The 26,239-nt window shown below is 42.1% G+C and overlaps 1 protein-coding gene and 1 long non-coding RNA gene across 3 annotated transcripts; both read left to right on the top strand.

The window, feature by feature from the left end:
* The first annotated feature begins 138 nt into the window (after positions 1 to 138).
* Positions 139 to 3,670, top strand: LOC137886394 (uncharacterized). The gene is made up of 3 exons (XR_011104966.1): positions 139 to 782; positions 1,014 to 1,043; positions 3,613 to 3,670. It is a non-coding gene; the product is annotated as an uncharacterized lncRNA (long non-coding RNA).
* A 1,134-nt stretch (positions 3,671 to 4,804) lies between these two features.
* On the top strand, positions 4,805 to 26,026 carry LOC137886371 (NLR family CARD domain-containing protein 3-like). Of its 2 annotated transcripts, XM_068728827.1 has the most exons (11): positions 4,805 to 4,867; positions 5,772 to 5,910; positions 6,396 to 6,474; positions 6,612 to 6,840; positions 7,004 to 8,807; positions 8,905 to 9,078; positions 9,808 to 9,981; positions 10,718 to 10,891; positions 11,501 to 11,674; positions 24,912 to 24,961; positions 25,094 to 26,026. In XM_068728827.1, the coding sequence occupies exons 1-11, from the start codon at positions 4,819 to 4,821 to the stop codon at positions 25,648 to 25,650; spliced, it is 3,603 nt and encodes a 1,200-aa protein (XP_068584928.1). In that variant the 5' UTR covers positions 4,805 to 4,818; the 3' UTR covers positions 25,651 to 26,026. The 2 variants fall into 2 exon arrangements, with proteins under 2 accessions (XP_068584928.1, XP_068584929.1); XM_068728828.1 differs by lacking the exons at positions 8,905 to 9,078; positions 9,808 to 9,981.
* The last annotated feature ends 213 nt before the right edge of the window (positions 26,027 to 26,239 follow it).

The following is a 26,239-nucleotide window of genomic DNA, read 5'->3' as shown; positions in this document are numbered from 1 at the left end:
GTGATAATAATTATAATATCTAATAACAGCAACATCACAACAGTAATACAACATTGTCAGAGATAAACAAAACAAAAAAATAGTTTAAAAAATAATTTAAAAAACCATCTTCTAGAGGACCAGAATAGATATGTCCCACCACGCAATGTGGCTCAACTGTAGGAGGACAGCACTGAAGGCCCAGGTATCAAACACATGGCCCAACACCACCGAGTCTCTTTCCATAAAGGTTCATGTGTGAATGAAGCTGTGAGGTCCATGTAAAAGTCTCCTCTGTCTGAATGACTACATGTCATCACTTTAACAAACACATGAAGACAGCAACGGTCCATATCTCTGTGCTTTAAATGGAGCAGAACCTCTGATGGACTTGATCTCTACCAGGTCTACAACATGAACCCTTCCTGCTGCTTCATTCACAGCTCTGGAGGTGAATCCATGTCCTCTTCTACAGCCAGTAACAGTGTTGAGTGTTGATGTTGTCAGTGAGGAGGAGCTTCATGTTCTCAGGTTTGTTCCAGTGTGAAGATGCTGTGGGTTAAACTTTAACACGTATCATATAAAGTCCTATAAACATGATGCAGCTGATCTTTGAACTGAGTGCTGCAGCTTCACACTGGTTTATTAAAGTGTTGGAGTGTGACAGCAGCCTGAAGACACTGAGGACTGATGAAGAAGAAGAAGAAGAAGAGGATTTCATCATCGTCACACTCGCTTCGACACAATACTCTTGTTCCACACAGACCCAGTCCAGAGTGTTGAAGTCCATGAGGAGAAACTGAGTAAGTGGAACTTGAATTGATGACAAGCGAGCTGCTCTTTGTTGGTTCGTGTGTTGACCTCCTGTCTTTGATCATGAGTCCACAGCACAGCGTTGATCTGACAACAGATCCTTGAAGCTACAGCTGGCTGTCTTTAAAGTCGACATGCAGAAACACATCTGATTTCCTGATGAGACACAAATCAAACGAGACTGAAGACTAACGATGAACCCGTCTGTTTGTCTTCATCAGGTGGCTGCAGCTGATCAGCAACATGAAAAGGTATCACACTCAACACTTCTCATGACATTTGATCCTGTTTTACCTTCAACATCTTCATTCTTACTAACGTGATGTTGTCTGCTCTTTCTCTTCAACATTGACTCATAATAAACCTATAAATCTATAAAACACATGCAGTCGTTAGACTGAGTTCTGATGCTGGACTAAAGTCTGGACTTTGATACTTCAGGTGTTTTATGAAGCTCATATTTCATGTTGATTGAGGCCTCTGTTGGTCAAAGTGCTCTCATAGATCAAAGGACCGTTTATACTGTTAATTAATAACAGGAACAACACAAAAACATAACTAGCTTCACAGGTTAAAAGCAGATTTAAATAGGTGAGTTTTAAGTGATTGAGAATGTCTGAGGTGCTGGAGGAGAGAGTTCCAGGGTGGGGGGGGTCAGCAATGGAGGAGACCCTGTCCCCCCAGGTCTAATGCTTGGACAGAGTGGGGGGGGGCAACGGAGGCTGGCGTCGGTGGATGTGAGGTTGCGGGTGGGAGCGTGTCGATGCAGGAGGTCTAAAGGTATGGAGGGGTTCAGGGTTGTGAAGGGCTGTTTTTGTGATGAGGACAACCTTGAACTGCATTATTTGTTGTAAACCAGTGGAGGTCTTGAAGGACTGGGGGATTACCTCTGCCTCTACTCTTAAGCCCTCGGATGCTGTTGATGATTCTGCTCTTAGGTTTATTACTGGTGGTGTTTATAGCATTCATCTACGCTTCCTGTATGAAAGGTTGGTAGGACTTCCCAGCAGAGAGAAGTAATAAACGTCAGTATTAGTTTGTCTCTCGTTGGTAAACCAGCTTACATCACGATGAATCTGGATCAGAACTTCGGATCTAATCAAACACGCTCCAATGCTTAAGGTCCCATGAACAACTTCTGCTCTTGTAAAGTCAGCTTTCCAGTCAGTGCTCCCATGTCATGGAAAGACCTCCAACACACCTTGAGGATCGGAACTCTTCCAACCTGGTCAGAGCCACGATCATGGGCCACTGTGGGTCAGTGTGTTCTGGTTCTAGCTGATTTTATTGTCCTTAAATCCTCAATGATCACTCTAAGGGACTAGTTACAGAGATCTGTTTCTCTGCTCTTATCACTAGAACATTGACTCATAATAAACCTATAAATCTTTAAAACAGATTCAGTGGTTAGACTTTGATACTTCAGGTGTTTTATGAAGCTCATATTTCATGTTGATTGAGGCCTCTGTTGGTCAAAGTGCTCTCATAGATCAAAGGTCCATTTATACTGTTAATAAATAACTTCATGAACTCAATGACAATGTGTTATTATGATGAACTGATCAGTCTATGAAGGAAGAACCAATGTGCGCAGAGAAGTCTAGAGACTAGTTCTAGAGGGCTAGAGACTAGTTCTAGAGGTCTAGGGACTAGTTCTAGAGATCTGGAGACTAGTTCTAGAGGTCTACAGACTAGTTCTAGAGGTCTAGGGACTAGTTCTAGAGATCTGGAGACTAGTTCTAGAGGTCTAGGGACTAGTTCTAGAGATCTGGAGACTAGTTCTAGAGGTCTAGGGATTAGTTCTAGAGGTCTAGGGACTATTTCTAGAGGTCTAGGTTCATGTTGTTCTCCAGAGCTAATGATACCGGGAGTAAAAAAACGTTCACTGTCTGAAGCAGCAGACTGAACATTTTAAATAAAGTTGTTGATTCAAATGCTGACTGGAGCTCTTTAGACAAACTGTGAGATGATCTCAGGTTCAACACGACACACGTCACGCTGTATCCACGACAACGACTGAAGTCCTCGCGTTCACCCTGTGGACCCAGCGGTGTGACGCTGTTATTAACAGAGAGCACTTGAACACACCACAGAGTGACAGGAGGAGGGCTCAGGGCTCAGGTCCAGAGGGTGGAGCTTTATGTTTCTACCTCAGCTGCTGAGCTCCCCCTGGTGGTCAGTGAGGTTTACACTCAGTCAACAGACTTCATGTTCAGCTGGATTCATTCACACTCATTACTTTGTTCACCTTGTTTTACAGATGAACGGCTTCAATCATTCACTCACACTTCAGACCTTGTTCAAGCAAACATTCATTCTTTCATCTCTTCAATGTGATGACTTCATCTTTCTACAATCAGCTGTTTCTCTTCTTTGAATCACTGTAAACTGAATATTTTTGGGTTTTGAACTGTTTCAAGACGACATCTTGAGCTCTGAGGAATCATCATGGATCATTGTAGTTCTTGTTGTACTTGTACATTAAAGTGTTGATCTACAGTAATATTGTTTGTTGTAGATGTGCATCTCTGTGTCTGGCATCAGCTTCTTGGTGCAGTGTGAACCTTGTTGATTAAACGTCATCGGTTCAAATCCCAGCGGTGCTAGAAGATGCTACGTGTCACATAATGACAGCTTCTTTATTCATAACCTTCACATTCACAGCACTCACACACGTTCTTATGAGGACATATATTTATCATAAAGCGTTGATGTATTGATCCTTCTCTTGTTGAGAGCTGATAGTTTTTACAACAGCTGCTGAGACTGAAGACTAAAAAGTGAATTAGCTTCCCTGCTGGTCTTCCTCTGTGTGCCAAGATCCATCAGAGACCAGAGTCCCTTGGACCTGAACCTGAACCCAGCTGTGTGTCCCCTGAGACTAACCAGTCACACCAACATGGCGTCGATTTTAAAGGAGGAGAAGTGTCTTCTGCAGAGTAAGTATACATTACATTTAACATGTAGCTGACAGCTTCCCAGTAGAACTGGTCTTCTACTGCTGATATTAAAGTACTCTGTGAAGAAGAGTGGACCGGTGATGATACTGCTATTTGTCCTGCTTTCTGAAAAGTAACGATTAGTAGTAAAACCAGAACTACGTCAGTGATCGGTCACTTCCTGGATGAAACAGGAAGTGGTTTATTACCTAATGTGTGTCCAGACTACAACCAGGACAGTGTGTTTGAGTTCAGACAACCAATGAGGGACAGAGTTCATTACAGTCCAGTGATTCACAATCAGAGCAGTCAAACTGAACCAGAACTTCAGGTACATGTCATGAGAACATGAAAGTACATCCTTCTCAAGTAAACAAGTGAAAGTGTGTTAGAGAGCTACGTTTTAATGTGTTAAAGACATGAGATGTACGTCAGCTGTGTGGAGGTGTCGTGTGACAGATGGCTCTCAGATGGTGGTGGAAGATGTTCAGTGACTCTGCTGTCCTGACTTCAGGTCTTCATTCCACCACTGTGGGACCAGAACAGAACAGTGTGAGGATGGAGATGAGACCACAGGGTCCTCTGAGGGACAGGACGGACAAACGTCCAGAGGTAGAGGAGGAATGTAGGGTTTGACCATGGCTCCTCAGTAGGAAGGACCAGTTCCCTTCACTTCCCTGTAGACCAGCACCAGAGTCTGGAGCTGATGTGAGCTGAGGCTGGGAGGCGGTTTAGAGAAGCCGTGTAGGAGAACATGGATGTTAGTTTATCAGACAGGAGAGGACCAAACCACATACATGAGTGATGTGACAGGTCAACAGTCTTAAGTCTTCAGACATCTGACCAACAACACACTGGTTCAAAAAAAGCTGCAGGAAATACAACAAGTATCCCATGTTGAATGAACACAAGCAAGACGTGTTCCAAAGACATACTTTAATTGAAATTAAATAACTTTTACCGTCCAATGAAAGCAGAGATATGAAGATTGTATGTTCAGTAAATGTCAGTGTTTCTATCAGTTCACAGCAGCAGAGAGAAAAGTCTCCTGAACCCAGCTGTGTGTCCATAAAGAGTGATCGCTCTAATGATCGTTGGATTAACTTCAAAGATGGACGCCGTTCTTATGACCCAGAGTAAGTAATTAAAACCTTATGAAACAATGAGCTAGCTGTTCTGATCCTCAGTTATGATACAGAACTGGTCGTGCATCAAGTACAGTGTTTTCATTGTAATCAATCACGACAAAACACAATATGAGGGTCAGAGTGTGAAAAAGTTGTATTAGACAAAGTCAACGAGACAGTACATTGACTATCAGTCCAGTACAACCAGTCATGTTGACTGTGTCTTCATGTTGACCTTGTCTTTATGTTGACCTTGTCTTCATGTTGACCTTGTCTTCACGTTGAGTGTGTCTTCATGTTGACCATGTCTTCACGTTGACTGTGTCTTCATGTTGACCTTGTCTTCATATTGACCATGTCTTCACGTTGACCTTGTCTTCATGTTGACCTTGTCTTCATGTTGACCTTGTCTTCACGTTGAGTGTGTCTTCATGTTGACCTTGTCTTCACGTTGACTGTGTCTTCATGTTGACCTTGTCTTCACATTGACCTTGTCTTCACGTTGACCTTGTCTTCACGTTGACCTTGTCTTCATGTTGACCTTGTCTTCACGTTGACCTTGTCCGTTCCATTTGTCTTCAAGTTGCTCCTGAAGAGAGATGTGTTGTTCAGTGTAAGCTCTGTGGTGTCATGATATCACAGTGTGTGATTGTGGAGAGTGCTTTGGCTTCCTGCATCACTGTGTTGCTGACAGAGTTGAGTGCAGAGTATTGGAGCTTCCTCTGATGAGCTCATATCAGACTCCACTTGTTGAACTTAACAAACCAGTTTGTTTTGAGGTGTGTGTGTGTGTGTGTGTGTGTGTGTGTGTGTGTGTGTGTGTGTGTGTGTGTGTGTGTGTGTGTGTGTCTGTGTGTGTGAACACGACCTCTGTACAGTAGGTTTATTAAATCACTGACAAGTTTTGTCTCAGTGCAGAATGTATCTGGTGTTTCTATCAGGAGGAAGCTGGAAGGACCTGAACCTGAACCCAGCTGTGTGTCCATGAAGAGTGACTGGTCTATGAGTCGTCCTATTATGTTCAAAGATGGACGAGACTCTGTTGATCAAAGGTGAGGATTTCAAACTGATGATGAAGATGTGTTTCTATCAGACTCTGTTGTCAGATCTCCAGGTTTTAAACATTTACTGACTCAGATGAAGTTCTCTGAGCACCAACACTCTTCTTCATTGAAACACACTCACACTGGGAGCTGCCCAGTACAACCAGTCTGACACTGAGACGCTCCACTGGAGCAGCTGGAGGTTCTGGATGCCTTGCTCCAGGGCACTTCAGCAGTGTACAGTGAGGGAGGGAGAGCTCCATGGAGGGCTTGGTGAGACCTGTTGGGACTAAAGCAAACTGACTGGTGAAGAAGACAGTGAGCTGAAAGACTGAGCTGTTGATTCTCAGTGGGATCAGCAGGACTAGTAAACCTTCACCACTACAGGGACTCACCTGATCCACATCCAGATATCACTTCATGGACCTTTACCTTGTGTTGGTCTCTGAGTGGACAGACACAATGTGAGCTGGTTCTTCATGATTCCTCCACAGAGAGGACCAGGAGAGCTCAGAGATTCCCAGAGGTCAGTCTGCCCAGCAGCATCAAAAACACCTGGACTCCATATTTATGGTCTGTACATGTACAACTACTGTTACATCTACTACATGTACATCTATTCTGTTCACAATCATCTCCATGCTGCACTTTGTAGACCATTTTGGTTCCATGGTTTTAGTTTGTGTAATTCATAGAATGTTTTGTTCCAGCTGCTGGAGGAGAACATCGTCACTTTTCTGAAGAACGAGCTGAAGAAGATCCAGAAGGTTGTGAGTTCAGATTACCCAGAATGCTTAGAGAGACAGAGGGAGGATGAGGAGGTGCTGGACGGTGAGGATGAAGAGCAGAGGAGGAGCAGCAGAGAGGCATTTGTGAAGATCACACTGAACTTCCTGAGGAGAATGAAGGAGGAGGAGCTGGCTGACCGTCTGCAGAGCAGTAAGAGGATTTCTCTAAAGATTTAACATGCTGGATAAATGTGACGTTTACTAAAGTCTCAAGAGATGGACCAACATATATTCATAGACTCATTCTTTGAGGACATGACATGTTGAAATCTATTCCTTGACTAACTGATCTTCTTTGTTGTGTGTTCATTCAGGACTTCTTGCTGAAGTTTGTCAGCGTGACCTCAAATCTAACCTGAAGAAGAAGTTCCAGTGTGTGTTTGAGGGGATCGCTAAAGCAGGAAACCCAACCCTTCTGAATCAGATCTACACGGAGCTCTACATCACAGAGGGAGGGACTGCAGAGGTCAATGATGAACATGAAGTCAGACACATTGAAGCAGCATCCAGGAAACCACACAGACCAGAAACAACCATCAGACAAGAAGACATCTTTAAATCCTCACCTGGAAGAGAGGAACCAATCAGAACAGTGATGACAAAGGGAGTGGCTGGCATTGGGAAAACAGTCTTAACACAGAAGTTCACTCTGGACTGGGCTGAAGACATAGCCAACCAGGACATACAGTTCACATTTCCATTCACTTTCAGAGAGCTGAATGTGCTGAAAGAGAAGAAGTACAGCTTGGTGGAACTTGTTCATCACTTCTTCAGTGAAACCAAAGAAGCAGGAATCTGCAGGTTTGAAGAGTTCCTGGTTCTGTTCATCTTTGACGGTCTGGATGAGTGTCGACTTCCTCTGGACTTCCACAACAATGAGGTCCTGACTGATGTTACAGAGTCCACCTCAGTGGATGTGCTGCTGACAAACCTCTTCAGGGGGAAACTGCTTCCCTCTGCTCGCCTCTGGATAACCACACGACCTGCAGCAGCCAATCAGATTCCTCCTGAGTGTGTTGACATGGTGACAGAGGTCAGAGGGTTCACTGACCCACAGAAGGAGGAGTACTTCAGGAAGAGATTCAGAGATAAGAAGCAGGCCAGCAGGATCATCTCCCACATCAAGACCTCACAAAGCCTCCACATCATGTGCCACATCCCAGTCTTCTGCTGGATCACTGCTACAGTTCTGGAGGATGTGATGAAGACCAGAGAGGGAGGAGAGCTGCCCAAGACCCTGACTGAGATGTACATCCACTTCCTGGTGGTTCAGTTCAAACTGAAGAAGGTCAAGTATGATGGAGGAGCTGAGACAGATCCACACTGGAGTCCAGAGAGCAGGAAGATGACTGAGTCTCTGGGAAAACTGGCTTTTGATCAGTTGCAGAAAGGCAACCTGATCTTCTATGAATCCGACCTGACAGAGTGTGGCATCGATATCAGAGCAGCCTCAGTGTACTCAGGAGTGTTCACACAGATCTTTAGAGAGGAGAGAGGACTGTACCAGGACAAGGTGTTCTGCTTTGTCCATCTGAGTGTTCAGGAGTTTCTGGCTGCTCTTCATGTCCATCTGACCTTCATCAAGTCTGGTGTCAATCTGCTGTCAGAAGAACAAACAACCTCCCGGTTGTCTAAAGTCTTTAGAGACAAACCTAAACCAAAACGTCTCTACCAGAGTGCTGTGGACAAGGCCTTACAGAATCCAAATGGACACCTGGACCTGTTCCTCCGCTTCCTCCTGGGTCTTTCACTGGAGACCAATCAGATTCTCCTACAAGGTCTGCTGACACAGACAGGAAGTAGCTCACAGACCAATCAGACAACAGTCCAGTACATCAAGGAGAAGATCAGTGAGGATGTGTCTCCAGAGAAAAGCATCAATCTGTTCCACTGTCTGAATGAACTGAATGATGGTTCTCTAGTGGAGGAGATCCAACAGTCCCTGAGTTCAGGACGTCTCTCCACAGATGAACTGTCTCCTGCTCAGTGGTCAGCTCTGGTCTTTATTTTACTGTCATCAGAAAAAGATCTGGACGTGTTTGACCTGAAGAAATACTCTGCTTCAGAGGAGGCTCTTCTGAGGCTGCTGCCAGTGGTCAAAGCCTCCAACAAAGGTCTGTAAGTATAGAGAGAGTTACATTAATATATCATAACTTAAATACGCTGCTATCTTTTCTACTTATTGTTTATTTTTTCTTCATCATTGTCTCTTCAGACTGAGTGGCTGTAACCTCTCAGAGAGAAGCTGTGAAGCTCTGTCCTCAGTTCTCAGCTCCCAGTCCTCTAGTTTGAGAGAGATGGACCTGAGTAACAACAACCTGCAGGATTCAGGAGTGAAGCTGCTGTCTGCTGGACTGGAGAGTCCACACTGTGAACTGGAAACTCTGAGGTCAGATCAAGTTAGTTTGTCTTCAATGATTTAAATGTGTCTCTAAACTATCAGCTCCGTGCAGTGTAAACAGCCTCTTTCTTTTTGAATCTTCGGATTTTTTTCCTCAGAATTTCAGATTTTATGAACGCTTTTTCACCAGGAAATTAACGAGAACTCTGGAACCAGAGGAACTAATGTCAGAGATTAAACTAGGGTCCAAAAGTAATTATTGTGAATTTCTGTTTCCATCACATCATAAGAACCCTGTAGAACAGACACATTTGAGCCACAGTGGATTAAAAACAATGACAGCATTTAAAACACAGTTTTCATTCACATTAAAACATCACAGAGTCATCCTGTTGTTCCTCTTATTTATGCTTTGTGATGTTATTTTTGAAATAATTAATGAATGAAAAGTAGAAAAGCAGAAGTGGAAAAGAGACTGAAAACTTGAATGTCTGGCTCTACAGTGATGATCTGCTGAGAGTTTGATGGTTGTTTATTTCTGCTTTAGAAGGTAACCGACATGAAATCAGAATATGAAGTTTAATTTCTCTTTATCACTCACTTTGTTCTCTCTCTCTCTCTTTCTCTCTCTCTCTCTCTCTCTCTCTCTCTCTCTCTCTCTTAAACGAGTCAGGAAGACAACAGAAAAGCCTAATTTAGTATTTAACAACAACATTAAATATCCACCCCTCATCCTGATAATGTAATTTTTCTTCTTGTTGATTGTTGTCTCTTCAGACTGAGTGTCTGTACCCTCTCAGAGAGAAGCTGTGAAGCTCTGTCCTCAGTTCTCAGCTCCCAGTCCTCTAGTTTGAGAGAGATGGACCTGAGTAACAACAACCTGCAGGATTCAGGAGTGAAGCTGCTGTCTGCTGGACTGGAGAGTCCACACTGTGAACTGGAAACTCTGAGGTCAGATCAAGTTAGTTTGTCTTCAATGATTTAAATGTGTCTCTAAACTATCAGCTCCATGCAGTGTAAACAGCCTCTTTCTTTCTGAATCTTTGGATTTTTTTCCTCAGAATTTCAGATTTTATGAACCCTTTTTCACCAGGAAATTAACGAGAACTCTGGAACCAGAGGAACTAATCTCAGAGATTAAACTAGGGTCCAAAAGTAATTATTGTGAATTTCTGTTTCCATCACATTATAAGAACCCTGTAGAACAGACACATTTGAGCCACAGTGGATTAAAAACAATGACAGCGTTTGAAACACAGTTTTCATTCACATTAAAACATCACAGAGTAATCCTGTTGTTCCTCTTATTTATGCTTTGTGAAGTTATGTTTGAAATAATTAATGAATGAAAAGTAGAAAAGCAGAAGTGGAAAAGAGACTGAAAACTTGAATGTCTGGCTCTGCAGTGATGATCTGCTGAGAGTTTGATGGTTGTTTATTTCTGCTTTAGAAGGTAACCGACATGAAATCAGAATATGAAGTTTAATTTCTCTTTATCACTCACTATGTCCTCTCTCTCTCTCTCTCTCTCTCTCTCTCTCTCTCTCTCTCTCTCTCTCTCTTTTAAACGAGTCAGGAAGACAACAGAAAAGCCTAATTTAGTATTTTACACCAAACAACAACATTAAATATCCATCCCTCATCCTGATGATGTAATTTTTCTTCTTGTTGATTGTTGTCTCTTCAGACTGAGTGACTGTAACCTCTCAGAGAGAAGCTGTGAAGCTCTGTCCTCAGTTCTCAGCTCCCAGTCCTCTTGTCTGAGAGAGATGGACCTGAGTAACAACAACCTGCAGGATTCAGGAGTGAAGCTGCTCTCTGCTGGACTGGAGAGTCCACACTGTGAACTGGAAACTCTCAGGTCAGGATTCATCAATATGTTCCACTGATGACCACATTTATCCTTATTTACATTAATGGATAATCTCTTAACCTGCATACAATTGTGTCTTTGCTTGAATGGTTTTAAATCAATTGTGTTTATTTTGTTTCCATTATTTAAAAAAATAATTTAAATATGTTTAATAGTCTTTTCTTTTTTCTCTCACTCTGCTGTTATATCAGTTATCAGTAATGTTATCAGTGTTTGGCTGTGACTAGAAAACAATCAGTAACAATGTTAATGTAACCCCACAGTAGCAGACAGTATCTCAGTGCTGCTGTAACCTTCCAGCCCTCACAGTTCCCTCAGATTAATTGACATAGATAGATAGTAACTTTATTGACCCCGCGAGGGGAAATTATTTTGTTGCAAGCAGCAATAGGTTACAGTAAATATAATATAAAAAATGCATATGTCAATACACAATATATACAATTATAACAACAGAGTAAAGATATTAGATAAAGAATGCACACTATATACACAATGAAATAGAATAACAGAATAATATTAAATCAACTAAACAAACAGTAGTGCAAAGATTTAACCAACAATAACCGACATGTGTGTTGTTTTGTGTGTTTGCAGCCTGTCAGGCTGTCTGATCACAGAGGAAGGCTGTGCTTCTCTGGCCTCAGCTCTGAGCTCCAACCCCTCCCATCTGAGAGAGCTGGACCTGAGCTACAATCATCCAGGAGACTCAGGAGTGAAGCTGCTGTCTGCTGGACGGGATGATCCACACTGGAGACTGGAAACTCTCAGGTATGAAGAGGCCTGCTGCAGCCACAGACAATCAGTCTGATAGAGGAGGTAGAGCTGGAGACGTTTTCTCTGTCACACTGTCAGCCTGGTTAATATGACCCTGACACACCAAGCTGACCTCAAACTACCAGAGACTCATCAAACTGTTTGTGCCCCACATCAGACCATCAATACAGACAGAAGTAATCAGGGAACAGTAGCCAGGATGAGCCACAACAGGGAGGGAAGGTGATGAAACTTGTTTCAACATTAGAAAATAGGACAGTGGTGTATCCTGACACGTTGGGTTGACATGCGTCCACGTCATCACTCTGCAGGTTTGTGGGCTCATATCAAACAATAGTTGATGTTTTGATGCTCGTCATCTGCCACCAGTGTGTGTTGCCCTTTAGTCCAGACATTATTGTGAAAAGACAAACAGACAAAGAAACAATCTGTTTCAAACGTCTTGATAAATCATCACAATAGGAATGTTTTTCTGTTTTAATTAAAGGAGTTCAGCTTTACCTGGTTGTGGTTTGTTTTGCACTGAGAGACAGTTCCCTGGCTGATAAGAGTCGACTTGTTGAAACTACAGGTGACAGTCGGCCACAGACGCTCAGTGAAGAACCAACAGCTGATTGTGGACATGGTGTGTCAGAGCCCAAAGAGGTTTATTTAGGACTGGACCGAAGTTCTAGGGGTACACAGTATGAAGGTATATTTATTACGCAAACAAAAGAAATCTCACACTGCAATCAAAAATCAAGTTTGTAAGTGAAAATATAAAAACTGAGAATAAATTATTTGTTAGTTTTGCTTATGAAACTAGAATGTTTGGCTGCAAATCAAAAACCTACATTTTCAAAACGAAAACCTATGAGTTGAGTTTGGATGTAGTGGGCGGGGCATACGCTGCTGAATGAACCAGGAGTTTCTATTGGTGGGTTCGACTTTGATCCCGGTATCTGCTTCCACTGTAAACACTGCATATGTCCCAATCCAGCGGCTGCATCCTTTGGTGGACCCAGTCCTCATGGTCCACGTCGGCCGCGTCCTTTGAGGACCACAAAGGCTGGACCGAGCGGCCTCTGAAATGAGACGGCCTATGCTACAGAGGACTTCCTGTTTGCGTCACTAGCTAACTTTATGCTGCCTATATGTTGATGAAACAATATAGGCTCCCGTGCCTATATGCCTGCTCAGAAGGATTATCCTGTATATACAGATATATATATTTATATTGTAAAGGTTTTAGTTTTAATCAGTTTTTCAATCATATATTCAATAATTAATTCATAGTTCTTTTTCATAATATAGTTTTTCTAAATTAATAATCAGTTAATAATTCAATCAGTTGCTATGTTAAATAACAAATTTTCAATAATTTATAGTTCTTGTAAATAAAATAATGTATTTATCAATAACTTTTTTATTTCATTCACATATATATATATATATATATATATATATTCATAAATGTATATATATATATATATATATATATTTATTTCTCAATTAATCTTTCTAGTAGAGAACAGAGTCTGGATACTTGCAATTCTTTAGGCAGAAGACAGTTAACAAAAACAACAGAAACAAATGTCAGCAAACGTGTTTATTAACTTGCAGTAACATATATGGACATACTTTACTTTTTTCTATAAATTGTCCCTTTTTTTGCTTGCAGGATTATTTTCTCCAAAATTGTCACATTGAGAAAACATTGAGAAATCAATAATGTTAACACAAGGATGCAAACTTAGAGGATTGACACATTTTACACAGCAGAATATACACAAATACACATAGAAATCATTTACATGGATGTCTTATTGTGGGATTAAATAAATAAAAGAAAAAGGTGACATCACAACTGTCATCTGTGTGACAACAACAATAACACATCAGAAGTGTATTGTCCTCTCCACTGTTTGTCCTATTAGTAAAGGCTTTGTATTGGATGAGAGCTAATGTACTTGTAACCTTAAGTACAGGATGGTCAAATGGAGATATTACAAATGGACTAATGTCTTCATTCAAAGCTACGGCTGCTGAATGTTTGTCCAGGTGAAGAGGCCGTCGTTCTCCCCTTCAGCTTGATGAACTGAGCCGTTTGCTCCTGGCTCCCTGTAACAAAACAAAATGTATAGTTAATTTTATTTCACAAAACAAAAGGAGCAAAATACTCAAGTTCAGTTTATCCGTGTAATTAATCTCAAAGTTTGTAACGTTACCAGATTTATAGTGATATTTCAGGTTCACAACCGGTCGACCTGAGCTCCTGTTGGTCCGTTTATGGACATAAAATGAAGCATAAATCATCTGTAAAATCGTCATAATCTCAGTAAGATATTAGTGAACCTCTGAAGTTTGAAAGTGAAGGCATTAAAAGTTACTTTCCAAGGTCAACTACGGTCGGATGCAGGCAGACGAGCTGCCGCTAACGTTAGTTAGCTTGTCAGCAAACGTTAGCTCGTTTGTCAACTACAAATGTCACGTAACTTAACCGATCATTTTAACAAACGTGTGATGTTATAAGCTCCAGGTAAGGGAGTAACGTACGCCTGAGGCATGACTATGTTAGCTCAGGTTAGCTACGCATGTATGACACAATTTAACTAAATCCTGAGCTTTGTGAGAAAGTGAGGCTTCATGTGAACACAGCAGTCCTCCATGTCGTTCTTTAACGACACGAACAACATGAGAACAAAGTGAAGTGCTGCTACATTTAAAATCATTGTGACCAAACAGCAATATAATGTCAACTTACCTCCATGTCGCTCATCACAGTGACCTCCCGTCAGTGTTTACAGTGATCCAAGTGAACCAATAGAAACTCCTGGCTCATTCAGCAGCATATGCCCCGCCCACTACGTCCAAACTCAACCATCCCCCCCGACCTCCTCCATCAGAGGGTTTGTGGCGCTGTAGTGATTTCAGGATCTTTCTCCTTTACTTCTGAGAGACAACAGTCATTATCACACAAACACAAGACAAAAACAAAACATCAACAATCAATACTTCTATATTGACAACGGATCAGCTGACTCTGTGTGATGGTGAAGAGTCGTGTGGTGCTGATGAACCCACAGAGAAGCGTCTCCATCTCTGCAGCTCTACAGAGCTTTTGAGCCTCTTTTAGCTCCTAGTTTTGGTTCTGCAGCACATTTCCTGTTTGGTTCAGTCTCAGTGTTTCCAGCAGCAGCTGTTTTCATCCAACAAGCTGTGATGAAGCCTCTGTTCACTACCTGCTCAGCAGCAAACAGCAGACAGACTCAGTCAGAGACTAGCTGGTGAACATAGTGGAGCATTCAGCAGCTAAAGAGACAGATGTTTCCCTCAGGAGGTGGTGGAGACCAAAAACAGAGCTGAAAAAGACACAAACACAAAGACTCCTGATGAGTCATCATGCTTAGCTTAATTAATTATTTATTTATTTTGCAACATTTAAACGATAAAATAAAAATAAACAAACATAACAGAGATAAATAATATCACAGTGCAGGAAGAGGCAGAAAGCCAACTGGGCTTATTTGAGGTCTCCGCATATTTAATATTAAAGTATCACAATATTACAGAGAACATAAAATGAATATGCATAAGACATGACCAAGTACAATATTATTGACAAGATATTTTTACAAGATATGAAATATGAAAACATATCAATACATTACAACCAACAAAAGAGAAATAAAATGTAATTGTGTCGAGTGTGTGTGAGTGAGAGTAAGTCTGGACTTGTGTTTGTTCAGGGATGTTGGTTTAGTCCATATGAGTGAATCAACTATAAATATAATATAACAGCTAAAACAAGACAGACGTGAACAATAATACATTAAAACAGCAATTACATTTTATTTGAAGCACTTTATGAAACATTTTATGAAGGAACATTTTTTTGTTAGGTGTGAAAAGTGATTCATAATTTGGTTCCTCTAAATCATATTGAAAATTGACCTCTGCTAGTCAGTAATTTAGGAGGATGAAGATGTGAAGATGACGAGTTGAGTTAGAGTGAACCTGTGAATTGACTTTAAAGTCTTGAAATGATCAGTAATATTCCTTCACTTGAAAGTATCTCATCAATAAAAACACAAGTTTGATAAATATTGATGTCATAAATAGTAAGAATCAGTTTCTGAATAGAGGAGCAGATGAGATGTGAGACTCTGATCGGGTTGCAATCCTAACAAAACCTTTCTGGAGGACCAACATGAGAAGGAAAAGTACTGATCCAAAGTACAGTACAATATGAAAGATAGTGATACATGATACTGTAATAAAGAATAAGGAGACAAGATGTCTACCCCTCCTTATTATTCCTGTAGGTTTATTTTCTACTACCAGTCAATATGTTGTAATGATGAAGTCAGCCTGTGTGTTCAGCACATTGTGGAACCTGTGGCTTGTTTCCCTTCACCTGTATAAAGTGCTGTACTTAGGACTGTTATCAGCTGCCTGTAGTTATTACACAGGATAGGATTAGGCTCTGTTATTGTTATTGTTATTATTAATGTTTGCCTGGCGTGTATAAATTGTGACGGGGGGGAAGTGACGCGAGAGAGACGGACGGAGAGTTTGGAGAAGTAGTATCAGCGGATTGTGCATAAAGTGATCTGTGACTAAGGATGGAGGGAATAGTGATGGAGAGGGTGGGAGTGAGGATATGGATTACAAGAACTGGACTGAAGTACGGAAAGATAGACGAGTCAGGAATCAGAGTAATGTATCTGGTAGTAGTTTGGATATGATATCAGGAAAGTTAGTCCGGTGGCGCCGACTCGCGGGTTGAAGGAGGAAGTCTGTGAAATGTTGATGGCGAAGGTGCTGGGTGACGGCGGCTTGTTGATCAAGTGTTAGGATGAGGAGCAGAGAGAGAAAGCAATGAAGCTGAAAACAGTGTGCAACATGGTGGTTGAGAACGCTAAGAAGACCAGTGATGGGCCCTTTGTGAGAGGAGTTATATTTGGTGTCCCAGTGGAGGAAAAGATGGAGAATATGAGATCAAGCATAAGAGGTGGAAACATGATAGAGATGAAACGTCTGCAAGCAGGAAGAGCAGGAGAGAGGGTTGATAGTTTGTCAGTGCTGCTGGATTTCCAAGAGAGGGCGTTGCCTGATGAAGTCACTGTGGGATATATAAGTTCCTCTGTAAGAGCTTCTGTCCCACCACCTGTGAGGTGTTTCAAATGACTAACATATGGACATATTGCTGCAGGGTGCAAAGGGAAACTAAAGTGTGGAAGATGTGGAGGGGAACATGAGTATGGGGAATGTGAGGACGGGACAGAGCTCAAATGTGCAGATTGCGGAGGTGCACATAGTGTGGCCTATGGTGGGTGTGAAGAGAGGAAGAAGGCAGTGGAAGTGCAGCAGATAAAAGTGAACATGAATATATCATATGAGCAGCAAAGATGGTCCAGAGGGAGAGTAGAGGGGAGAGGGGGGGAGATATATCAAGGAAGGAACCGACTCAACAGTCAAATGAACAACGTGTGACAAAGACGCAAAGGGGAGATGAGAATATATATGAATATATTATATATGGGAATATATTGATAATAAATAAGGAGAGCTTTGCGTATTTCATGGCTGAAGTAGTTAACTGCACATTCCAAGCAAAAGGGAGATCTGAGAAGATTGAAATAATAGTAAAGAGTGCAACAAGATATTTGAATATTCATGGGTGACTGGGACGGCTGTTCAGGAAGAGCTTCAAAAACAGGAACAGTTAAACAAAGAATGGTGTTCACAGGATCAGTCATCATGTTAATTCTCCAGTGGAATGCAAGGAGTCTGTTGGCAAATGGCCAAGAATGTAAAGCTTTTCTTAATGGGTTAGAAGATGAACCAGATATAATGTGTGTTGAAGAGACTTGGCTTCAGTCAAACTTAGATGTTGTGATTCAGGGATATGTGTGCATAAGAAGGGAGAGAGAAGGGGTAATGGGGGAGGAAGTGCTACCTTTGTTAGGCAAGGAATTTCTTATGGAGAGATAGAAAAAGGAAAAGACCTAGAAGATGTAGTTGTTGAAGTGTGGATAGGGGATGAAAGTTTGGTCGTGGTGAATTTCTACAATCAGTGTCAACGATTTGAATTAGAAGCATTGGAGGCAATAAAGGGACTAGACAGAAGAAGGGTCATGTGGTGTGGTGATTTGAATGCCCATAGTACTCCCTGAGGAGGAAAAGACTGATAGGAATGGATTGATAGTAGAGGATGTGATGGACTCCTTGGGACTGGTATGTTTCAATGATGGGAGTTCCACAAGGATTAAGTCAAGTTTAGACCTGACAATAGCATCACGGTCATTGGCAGGTATTTGTGTGTGGGAGTTATGGAAGCATTCTACTGTTGGAAGTGATCGTTACCCCATTTTCTGTAGAGTAGCTAGTGGAAGCAGGGTGGGTTCAGAAGATACAGCAGAAAGGCTCAGTGGGATCAGTTTAGAGAAACTAGTGAATCGAGTTTTAAAGATACAGATGGAGAACAGGATACAGAAATATTTCATGAAAATGTGAGAGATGCAATAATTGGAGCTGCCAATCAGACGATTATAAGAAGAAACAGTACAAAGAGGCGGAAGTTAGTTCCATGGTGGAATGATGAGTGCAGTGAGGTCATAAAGAAACGAAATAAGATGGAGAAAATGGTGGAGTGGTGGCTAACGATGATGAAGCAAAGGCAGAAATGTTAGCTGAAGCACTGGTTGAGCTCCATAGTTCTGGAAATATGTCAGAGGAGGGTTTAAGTGGAAGACACAGAACAAGTGAAGCAAATAAAGAATTGTTGGAAGCAGATAGAGAGACGGACGATGCAATTAATGCTCCTTCACTTTGGAAGACATAAAAAGGGCCATAAGTAAATCAGGTCTAACTGCTCCAGGTAAAGACCAGGTTTCTGATACATCATGTTGAACCATCTGTCTGATGTAGCATTAGAGGTGATTTTGCATTTGTATAACAAAGTTTGGCAGGAAGGAAAATTACCAGGACTTTGGAAACAAGCAGTTATAATACCGACCAGGAAACCAGGACAAGATCCCACCAATCCATCTAACTATAGACCAATAGCTTTGACTTCACACATGTGTAAAATCATGGAGCGAATGATCACAGAAAGACTGACATATTATCTGGAAACAAGGAATCTCAGGTCAAAACATCACAGTGGCTTTAGGAAAGGAAGGGAACAATGGATCCAGTAGCATGTCTAGAAGCAGAGGTGAGGAAGGCACAAGTGAATAAGGAGGTAGTGGTAGCAGTATTTTTTAATGTAGAAGAAGCGTATGATTTACTGTGGAAAGAGGGACTTTTAATCAAAATGAAAAGATTAGGAATATCAGGTAAAATGTTCAGATGGGTTCAAGATGTTTAGTTTGGTCGCTCTACAGAAGTGAGAGCGGGAAGGTGTTTGTCGGCCATTTGGTGGACAATGGAACACCACCAGGAAGTGTGATTAGTCCTTCATTGTTTTCAATCATGATTGAGATGTGTATGAAAATGTTGGACAACATATAGGAAGATCTTTATTTGCAGATGATGGGGCGCTCTGGAAAAGAGGTAGGAATGCAGGAAACAATCTAAAGAGTGGAACAGTGGTCATTGGAATGGGGAAGAAAGAAATACCCTTTTCTTTACAAGAAAGAACATTGGAACAGAGGTCAAGATGTATTTATATGGTAAAGAGCTGAAAAGGACTCGTACACATTTTTAGGAATGTGGTTTGATGCTCGGCTCACCTGGAATGTACATATTGATAAAATGGTAAATAAATGTAAAAAGCTTTTAAATGTAATGAGATGTTTGGTGGGAGCAGAGTGGGGAGCTGACAGGGCTGCTTTGAAAGCTGTATATATGGGTCTGATAAGATCAGCTCTAGACTATGGATGTGTGGCATATAGATCGCCGTCTAAAACCTTGTTGGGGAAACTGGATGTAATACAAGCATGAAGAATATGTAGTGGGGCCTTTAAAACAACATCGGTGCCGGCACTGCAGGTAGAAATGGGGGAGATGTATGAAGGCAAATCACTGTCAAAATCTGAGAACGCAAATGAGATCCACACAAATCAAACAGCCGCGCTCGTATTTTACTTTAACGAGCGCTTTTACATCACTCCACCAGCAAAACTCACTCTCTAGAAACGTTCCTTTACTCTGCGCCCTCGTGAGCCTTTTAGCTGCTCGCTCACAGTGTTTCTGTTTGACAGTAAGTGGGCGGAGCCAGTCTCCGTTGTATCTCTACATCTATTGGTTACAATCCTCGTCTTCGGACAGACCGGATATCACTGTGACACAGACCCTAGGTCTGTTAGAGGTGGTTCTCAATCCTCCACTAAACACTACTCCACTACTCACCATGTTCTACATTTGTCTGACAGGTTTTGTAAAGTGTTCAGACTGATGAAATACAAACGATGTTAATAGCGTTTTGAAATACAATAATTCAAAATGTGTTTCTCTTGTAAATGGAGTCAAGTTGCTCAGATTGATTTAAATTCACTCATCATTCTATTACAGACAATGTGTGTTTGATAGTCAAACAGCTCAAAGAAGCTCTTTGATCTGAATTGATTCAAACATGATGTGATCATATTTCATCATACTGGTGTGTTTACAGAAGAGATATCATGGAGTTGTTTATAATATGAGTAACAATTTGGACCCGCTCAAGGATCTGGATCCAGGGTTAGGAACCACTGTTTCTATATGAACTGTTTGCCCAACTTCAATCACTGACAAGTAATTAGTGGATGAAAAGGTATTCAGATCCTTCACTGCAGTAAACGTACTAATACTGATGAAACAATCCACTACCAGTAAATACCTGCATTCAAAACCTTAGTCAAGTATGTTATTATCAGCAAGATGTACTTTAAGTGCAGAAAGTAAAAGTACCCGTGCAGTAAGATGTACATTATTACTGCATTATTATTATTAGTGCAATCTGAAAATCTCTGAGAATCTGAGTCTGTGTCACAGTGATATCCGGTCTGTATGGCAAAGTATGGCAACAACACTGGAACCAGGAGAGGAGGGGGAGACGCCTACATTCAATTCAGAGTAAAGTGAGCAGTGTAGGATATAGGGGAGGAAACAGGAGAGAAGAAGTTACAACATCAAGATGAAGAACAGGACACAGCAATCTACGCAGCACACTACACATGATAGGGAAACATCCAACCGGTCTCTGTGAGCACTGCCAGGCACCAGAACCTGTGCAACATGTCATCACCTCCTGCAGTAGACACAGCTCACAAAGGAGGGGCATGCTGGGAGAAATGCAAAGACTAGGGCTGAGAGGAAGAGAGCTGAATGAGATCCTGGAGTGGGGATCCAGTAATCAGGGAAGAAGGTGCTTTACTCACTTTATGTGAGCAACGGGACTGATGGGGAAAGTTTAGTAGTTGTGAACATAGGAAGTGATTGAAACCGGAAGATGGCAGTAATGCAACAAAACGGATGCAAGCTGCCGTTAAACACCACAGAAGAAGAAGAAGAAGTATAACCCCGCCCCTTCCGCTAGCAGCGCACGAGGCACACGACGGCAGCGCCAGCTTTGAATCCACACAGAGCGGCGTCCGATGAACAGATAGACAGTAAACATCAGTGATGGGTAGATGAGGCCTCATGAAGCGTTGCGGCACATTACCCAAACTCTATTGATACTGTGTCACTGTGTTGCTCAATACTGACACCTGCTGGATCTTACAAATCATTACAGGCAACCTAGTTGACAGGCTCACCTGACATACTGACTTAATGACCTAGTATATACAAGAATATAATTTAAGTTATTGTATTATTTTATATCTTAATTTAAGTTTAAAACATATTTGATATCTTTAACATGTGAATGTGAGGATGCTGATGTACTTGTCTTTGAGGCAGGGAGGGGATTTATTTTTATATACATTTTTATTCAAAAAAAGAAGTTGTTCCAATGTCTTGGCATTCAGGCGATTACGTTTCTTTGACGCAAGTTCTCCAGCTTTAGAGAACACCCGCTCACATGGCACAGATGAGGCTGGTGTGCACAACAATTGTAGGGACAGCCGGAAGAGGTTTGGGGATGTGTTCTTTTGGTTGTCCCAATATTTCAAAGGATCCTGGGACCTTGAAATGTTGCCCTCTACCAGGTATTTCTGAACCTCAATGATTGCATCGGCTGTGACGTTGGTGGTCTGCCTGCCAACTTCCTCATCCAGGTGCTTCCACAGGTTATCTAAAAAACAAGAAATTTGCATTTTAGTACATGATTTGCAAGCAACTAAATGCACAAATAAGCTGATCAAACTGAAGAACATGCCTGAAGTGGGTGCCGATAGCTGTTGTGAAGAAGGTCCAGGCTGTGGCTCAGTGGATGTGCGCCCAATTACAGCCGCACATTCAGATTTCAGTCTACCGACCGCTTCACTGCATTTGGAGGAACTACGAAACCCGAGTGATTTAAATCTGGGGTCTAGAAGTGTTGATGGGGTCAACACACTTCATGACTCCAGATTGGAAGCGGTGTCTGTGACTCGTCGCCTCAGGTGTTCCTGGGGGTGTATCGCTGCCCGTGTGTGCAAATTTGAAGCGTTACGCTCAAGTGCATGATAGAGCATTTTCATCACGGGGATGACCTTTGACCCTGAAACTCTCTTCTCTTCAGACAACTCCACTGTAGCTCGATGGAAAGGAGCAAGCACAAGAAGTGTTTCTCCTATGATGGTAAACTCATCAGCCGTAAGTGGAGTTCTGTGTGTTTTTAGTGAGGCGAGGGAGACCCACACTGGTTCCTTCTCATCATGTAGCCTTGCCAGCATTTCATATGTGCTGTTCCAGCGTGTTGGCGCCTCATTGAGGAGTTTCAGGCTTGGCCGTCCCATCTGTTGCTGCACTTGAGCAAGCGTCTCTTTGGCCGTGGTGCTCGATCTGAAGTATGTTACAATTTGTGTCCGATTGATGTAAGTGTCGGGATTTGATCACGTGATTTTTTGCGCAATGCAAATTGAATGCCGAATTTGGAGAATTTTAGTGGATGAAATGATGTTCGGTGCTGCATCGGTCACCAGACCCTTTACTTTATGAGTTATGGCCCAGTCATCCATCATGCCCCTTGTGACTCGGGCCAAATTGTCAGCAGTGTGACTTTGTGGAAAGTATTGCACTCTCAACACAGATGTACACAACTGCATATTCTCATGAATGTAGTGACAGGTAAGAGCCAAGTCAGCCTCCATGTTCACAGATGTCCACATGTCAGCTGTTCTACTCACTGCCACAGCTTGCTGTACTTCCATTTTCACTCGTTCTCCTTCCTCCTCATATTTTTTGGCCACCATTTCTTTGACGGTCTGAAAATTAAACCAAAAGCAAATCAATATATTTAAATGAAATATTAAATGAATTGGATACATCAACTACTTCTCTAGACATTTTCGATACAAACCTTTCTGGTTGGCAAAACATCTGATGGCTCAAGGACCTGAAGCAGTTCCCTGAACCCCTCACTCTCAACAATGCTGAGGGGTTGGCAGTCCTTGAGAATGAACTTGAGAACTGCCTGGTCCAACGCATGCTTCCTGGAAGCTTGATGGTCCAAAATGAAGTCCTAAAGAAATAATATGAATGAATGATCAATAAAGTGACCATGAGGAAGTTGTAAAATGTCTGTATACCTGTGTTTATTCTTGGTGTATTTGTGACCTCCTCATTTTCATGCCTCGCTCTGTAATGCCTCAGCATTGACGAGGTGCTTTTATTAATGTAGGACAGTTCTGTCGAACAAATGCGACATTTAACCTGCAGAAAATAAAATGAATCATTTCAACTAAGAGTCACTTTGAAACGGATTTGAATTCTGATGGATCAAGCGGAAACTGAGAGGAACAGGATGAAACAATAAGGAAATCTAAAAAACAACCTTATTTGCCGACATAAGATCGAAACGGTCCCACACGACGGAAGCCTTTCTGTTTCTTTCGGGCTCCATGGCTTGAAGGGAAGAATTGCGCTTCTAAAGATCTGTGATTCTTTTGGCAGAGATGCATCCCGCTGACAGATGCGCTTCCTTAGAAACACAGTTTGGCGCCTCAGTGACACGCGAAACAGCAGCTGTATCGGTCACGTGACTTTCTTAAAGCGATACGCGCACCGACACGGGGTTTCGCTCTATGAGCTCGACGCATGCGCAGACGCATCGGTGTTGCCGGACCCATCGCTAGTAAACATGAACGGATTCATATGTAGTTTTGCTGCAGAACATCTCAAAGTAAGGAGCTGGTTTATGATGTGGTTTATGATTATGAGGCTTTGTTTAGGAAGTAAAACTGCGAGGCTGTGTCGTAGCGGAATGTGAACAACATGGCTGCCGTCTGGTCGCTAGCGATCTCCGGAGCTAACGGCTGTTAGCATTGAATGAGTTTTTCAAAACGTTCTTGTCATAAATGTGTGGAGTGGGACTGCCTAGGGGGCGCTGTGTGGATCGTGGTTCTCGGTATTAGACGTAGCTTTGTCACATGTTGTGTTTGGAGTTTGTACAAACAGCTGAGATGACTTTGTAGCGCAGGAGCTGCAGTTTGAGCAGCTATGACGTCACCCTACTCCTTACTGATGAGTGCACGTTATGAGTGGATGAACGTTTGGATGAATGCGTTGCCCCCACTAGTGGGGGCGCTCGGGCCCAAGAGGAGTATGATTTTATTCCACTGAAAATAATAAAAGTGGATGTTTTATATTGAAAGATGGTTTATTGAATGTGAAGCTTGTAGCATTAAAGCAGCATTAGCTTCCACAACCAGTGGATTGAATAGTGACATACTTTGAACCATTTGTTTGTCATGTCATTGAATCCATATTTGTTCAGCTTCTCCACTGAAATATGATGGTTTACTGTATCAAAGGCTTTGGAAAGGTCTGAAAATACTGCAAGTACATTGATTAGCATCAAGTGCAGAGATGACTTCATCAACAAGGTAGAGACTCAAGTTGACCGATGACAGAAAGCATTGATGTATAACAGCTGCTTGATATCATGTTAGACACGACTATGAATATAATAATATAACCCTGATAATAATCCATCATGAATAAGTGAACGGGATGAGCCGTCGTCATGGGCCCATCACAAGAAGCTCCTCTGAAGTCAAAGAACATGAGATCCTGATGAATCATAAGTGCTCCATGTGAACATGAAGAACAAAGCTCTGTGATGACAGGATGTAATGTCCATGTGTCCGTGCTGCTCTGACCCCCCTCCTCCTTTCAGGGCGGAGCCTGCTGGAGTCCGATGGCTCAGACCAGGAGGTCTGAGAAAGTGTGAGTGTGCTTTGAATTTGATTCATGAGAACAAAGCGTCTTCAAACTGTGACATCACTCATTCACATCTCTGATGTCATCATCAAACAGATGAATAAGTGCAGCTGTATTGTGTCTTGTTCTCTCCATCAGACTCCTGTGAACTCACACTCGACACAAACACAGTGAACAGAAAACTCAAACTGTCTGACAACAACAGGAAGGTGACATATGTGGAGAAGGAGGTTCAGTCATATCCTGATCATCCAGACAGGTTTGATGTCTATCAGCTGCTGTGTAGAACTGGTCTGACTGGTCGCTGTTACTATGAGGTCGAGTGGAGAGGAAACGTTTATATATCAGTGAGTTACAGAGGAATCAGAAGGAAAGGAATCAGTGATGACTGTGAGTTTGGATGGAATGATCAGTCCTGGTGTCTGAGGTGCTGTGGTGGTGGTCGTTACTCTGTCTATCACAATAAGACAAGAACAGACATCATCTCCTCCTCCTCCTCCTCCTCCTCCTCCTCCTCCTCTGGTAGAGTAGCAGTGTATGTGGACTGTCCTGCTGGCTCTCTGTCCTTCTACAGAGTCTCCTCTGACACACTGATCCACCTCCACACCTTCAACACCACATTCACTGAACCTCTTTATCCTGGGTTTGGGTTCTGGTTTGGTTCTGGTTCCTCAGTGTCTCTGTGTTCTCTGTAGGAGCAGAGTCTCCTCCTCTAGAGGAACGTTCTCTCTGACCACATAGTTCCGTGTGTTCAGGATCACACACAGCTGATGTCAGTCAGCAGAATGTGGGAGGAGTTTCTCCTCAGGGTTCTGTTTGTAGTGTTCTCTGTCCAGTCTGGCTAGAGGTTGATGAAACAATCCTCTGAACAGAGTGATGGACTTCAACAAGCTTCCTCTCATTCTTGAAGGTCCTACATCTTCTGTGTCCAAACAGAACATCATGTCTTCCTTGTCCCCGGAGAGAGCAGCTCTCACTACATTACAAGCCTCTCTTCTCTCCACATGAACATAGATGTGTTCTTATCAAGACTATCTCTGAAGTGGAATAAACACGTCTCCTCATGTTCAACTCAAAGTGTCCGTGAGTCTGTTCTTCTTCTACCAACAAGAAGAACACAAACTTCATGACACCTTTAATGTCTTCATGTTGTTCAAAGAGCTTTTTCATTTTCATCCAAACACATTTATTCAAGAGAACTTTAAGTGTTGAGAGGAGATAGAATGTTCAAATAGATACATGTGATATTTGACTTCATCACATCTAAATACGTCTTGAATCAAA

The sequence above is a fragment of the Cebidichthys violaceus genome, unplaced genomic scaffold (assembly GCF_023349555.1).
Source record: "Cebidichthys violaceus isolate CVI_PGR_0920_01 unplaced genomic scaffold, fCebVio1.0.p SCAF_43, whole genome shotgun sequence".
In the NCBI taxonomy this organism is placed as follows: Eukaryota; Metazoa; Chordata; class Actinopteri; order Perciformes; family Stichaeidae; genus Cebidichthys; species Cebidichthys violaceus.
The sequence above is the reverse complement of the archived record's forward strand: the minus strand, read 5'-3'. Positions and strand labels throughout refer to the sequence as shown.

Excerpts from the sequence above, each read along its gene's own strand:
- LOC137886371 (XM_068728827.1), top strand. The coding sequence starts at position 4,819 with ATGATCGTTGGATTAACTTCAAAGATGGACGCCGTTCTTATGACCCAG. Across the intron at positions 6,841-7,003 it reads GGCTGACCGTCTGCAGAGCA|GACTTCTTGCTGAAGTTTGT; the intron begins GTAAGAGGATTT and ends GTGTTCATTCAG. Across the intron at positions 10,892-11,500 it reads TGTGAACTGGAAACTCTCAG|CCTGTCAGGCTGTCTGATCA; the intron begins GTCAGGATTCAT and ends GTGTGTTTGCAG.